This window comes from Mus caroli, unplaced genomic scaffold (genome assembly GCF_900094665.2).
Source record: "Mus caroli unplaced genomic scaffold, CAROLI_EIJ_v1.1 scaffold_18398_1, whole genome shotgun sequence".
Taxonomy (NCBI): domain Eukaryota; kingdom Metazoa; phylum Chordata; class Mammalia; order Rodentia; family Muridae; genus Mus; species Mus caroli.
This window is the reverse complement of record NW_018391048.1, coordinates 5,874-7,852: the sequence shown is the minus strand read 5'-3', so window position 1 is coordinate 7,852 and position 1,979 is coordinate 5,874. Positions and strand designations below refer to the sequence as shown.

Below are 1,979 nucleotides of genomic sequence, written 5' to 3'. Positions count from 1 at the left end.
CAGAGGCAGGCAGATTTCTGAGTTCAAGGCCAGCCTGGTCTACAAAGTGAGTTCCAGGACAGCCAGGGCTACACAGAGAAACCCTGTCTTGAAAAGAAAAACAAAAAACAAACCTCTATTTAGTATTCTGGTATAGTTTATTCCTTTTAATGTTTTTATACTATATGTGGAAAGGTGTGTGTGTGTGTGTGTGTGTTTGTGTGTGTATGTGTGCACATGTCTGCTCAATTGCCCATGATGGTCAAAGGCATGGGAACCCTCTGGGGTTAGAGTGACAGGTATTTCTGAGCAGCCTGTACCCGTCCTCTGTAAGAACAGTGTGGGATTTTAACCACTAAGCCATCACTTCAGTCCCTGCCCCTTTAAACCATCTTTATCATAGAAACCTCAGGTTCTCTGCTGTAAAACTACAAGATATAAATATCTCCATCTGACAGTCTGCAGCTCCAATACCCCACCTGCAGGTCACCCTGCTCATCTCTGTGCCCATTTTCTCTGAGACTGACTGTAATGTCACACAGTCCTGTGCTGTCACAGGTCCACAGCACAAACATCTCACATCACATATATACTCCAAACATATGGAGTCGTTTTGAATGAACAGTGGCTTTCCTAAGGTCACAATATCATACCATAAATCAGTAATAATCAATTAGTGTTACCTAATAACCAGTATTCAAGTTTGTGTTTCCATGTTTCGTTATGTAATTTGATTAATCTCAAGTAAGCGATTAATTATTTGATTTTAAATGTGAATGACTTCTTCCTAGAAAGCACAGTAAAATTTCACTATGTCCAGTCGATCCATCCCCTTTTTAGTACTAGACTGTTAACCATTAAAGGCAAACTTCCTGAACTTCTCCTGGCATGGAGTCTCTCAGCTTAGAGAAGTATTTTAAACTGGATGTAAGGTCCAGCTGCAGAACCCTGCACAACCTACCTCCACCCCTGCTGCAGCCAGGAGCCACCTGATGCACTCCATTCTGCCCCGGGCATTGAAGTGGTGAAGCACAGGCTTCCCAGCCATAGCAGCTACTGTGGTTCACGGACTAGGAGTGAAAAGGCAGAGAGATCAGCCCAGAAGCCTGTGGAGTGGGATGTGTTTAGTAACACACACTGGAGAAGGGCAGTCTGCCTCCTCCATGGCTGGCTTGCAGGGAGCCGAGGGAGATGTATGGCTGGTTTTGTATGTCAACTTGACACAAGCTGGAGTTATCAGAGAAAGGGGCCTCCCTTGAGGAAATGCCTCCATGAGATCCAGCTGTGAGGCATTTTCTTAGTGATCAAGGTGGAAGGGCCCATTGTGAGCACTGCCCTTCCTGGGCTGGTAGTCCTGGGTTCTATAAGAAAGGCAGGCAGATTTCTGAGTTCAAGGACAGCCTGGTCTACAGAGTGAGTTCCAGGACAGCCAGGGCTACACAGAGAAACCCTGTCTTGAAACACCAAAAACAAACAAACAAAAAAAAAAAACAAAAAAACAAAAGAAAAAAACAAAACAAAAAGAAAGAAAGAAAGAAAAGAAAGAAAGCTGAGCATGCCTGGGGAAGCAAGCCCGTTATTAGCACCCCTCAAGGCCTCAGCATCACCTCCTGCTTCCTGACTTGTTTGAGTTCCAGTCCTTACTTTGGTGATGAACAGCAATGTGGAAGTGTAAGCTCAATCAATCCTTTCCTCCCCAACTTGCTTCTTGATTTGTGCAGGAATAGAAACCCTGACGAAGACAGGAGAGCTTTGTAACTTAATCTCTCACCCATTGGTAACCATCAACCAGCAGCTGCACCAAACCAGTCTCAGCTGCCCATAGGCCTTCACCTCAGGGACAGAAGCAGACTTGCCTGGAGCCTACAGTGACGAAAAAGCTGGGAGCCAGGCTGGAGGAGATGGCTCAGCGGTTAAGAGCACTGACTGCTCTTCCTGAGGTCCTGAGTTCAAATCCCAGCAACCACATGGTNGCTNACAACCATCNGTAATGACATCTG

At 45.6% G+C, this 1,979-nt stretch overlaps 1 protein-coding gene across 1 annotated transcript in view; it reads right to left on the bottom strand.

The window, feature by feature from the left end:
* The window catches only part of LOC110288966 (glutathione S-transferase A1), a gene marked incomplete at its 3' end in the record, with an annotated part of 10,970 nt that extends 9,297 nt beyond the window's left edge, over positions 1 to 1,673 (bottom strand). Inside the window, exons 1-2 of the mRNA XM_021155191.2 lie at positions 1,624 to 1,673; positions 941 to 1,049 (exon numbers count right to left, since the gene is read on the bottom strand). Coding sequence (XP_021010850.1) covers positions 941 to 1,027 — 87 coding nt within the window. The remainder of the gene's footprint in view (positions 1 to 940; positions 1,050 to 1,623) is intronic.
* Positions 1,674 to 1,979: the final 306 nt, after the last annotated feature.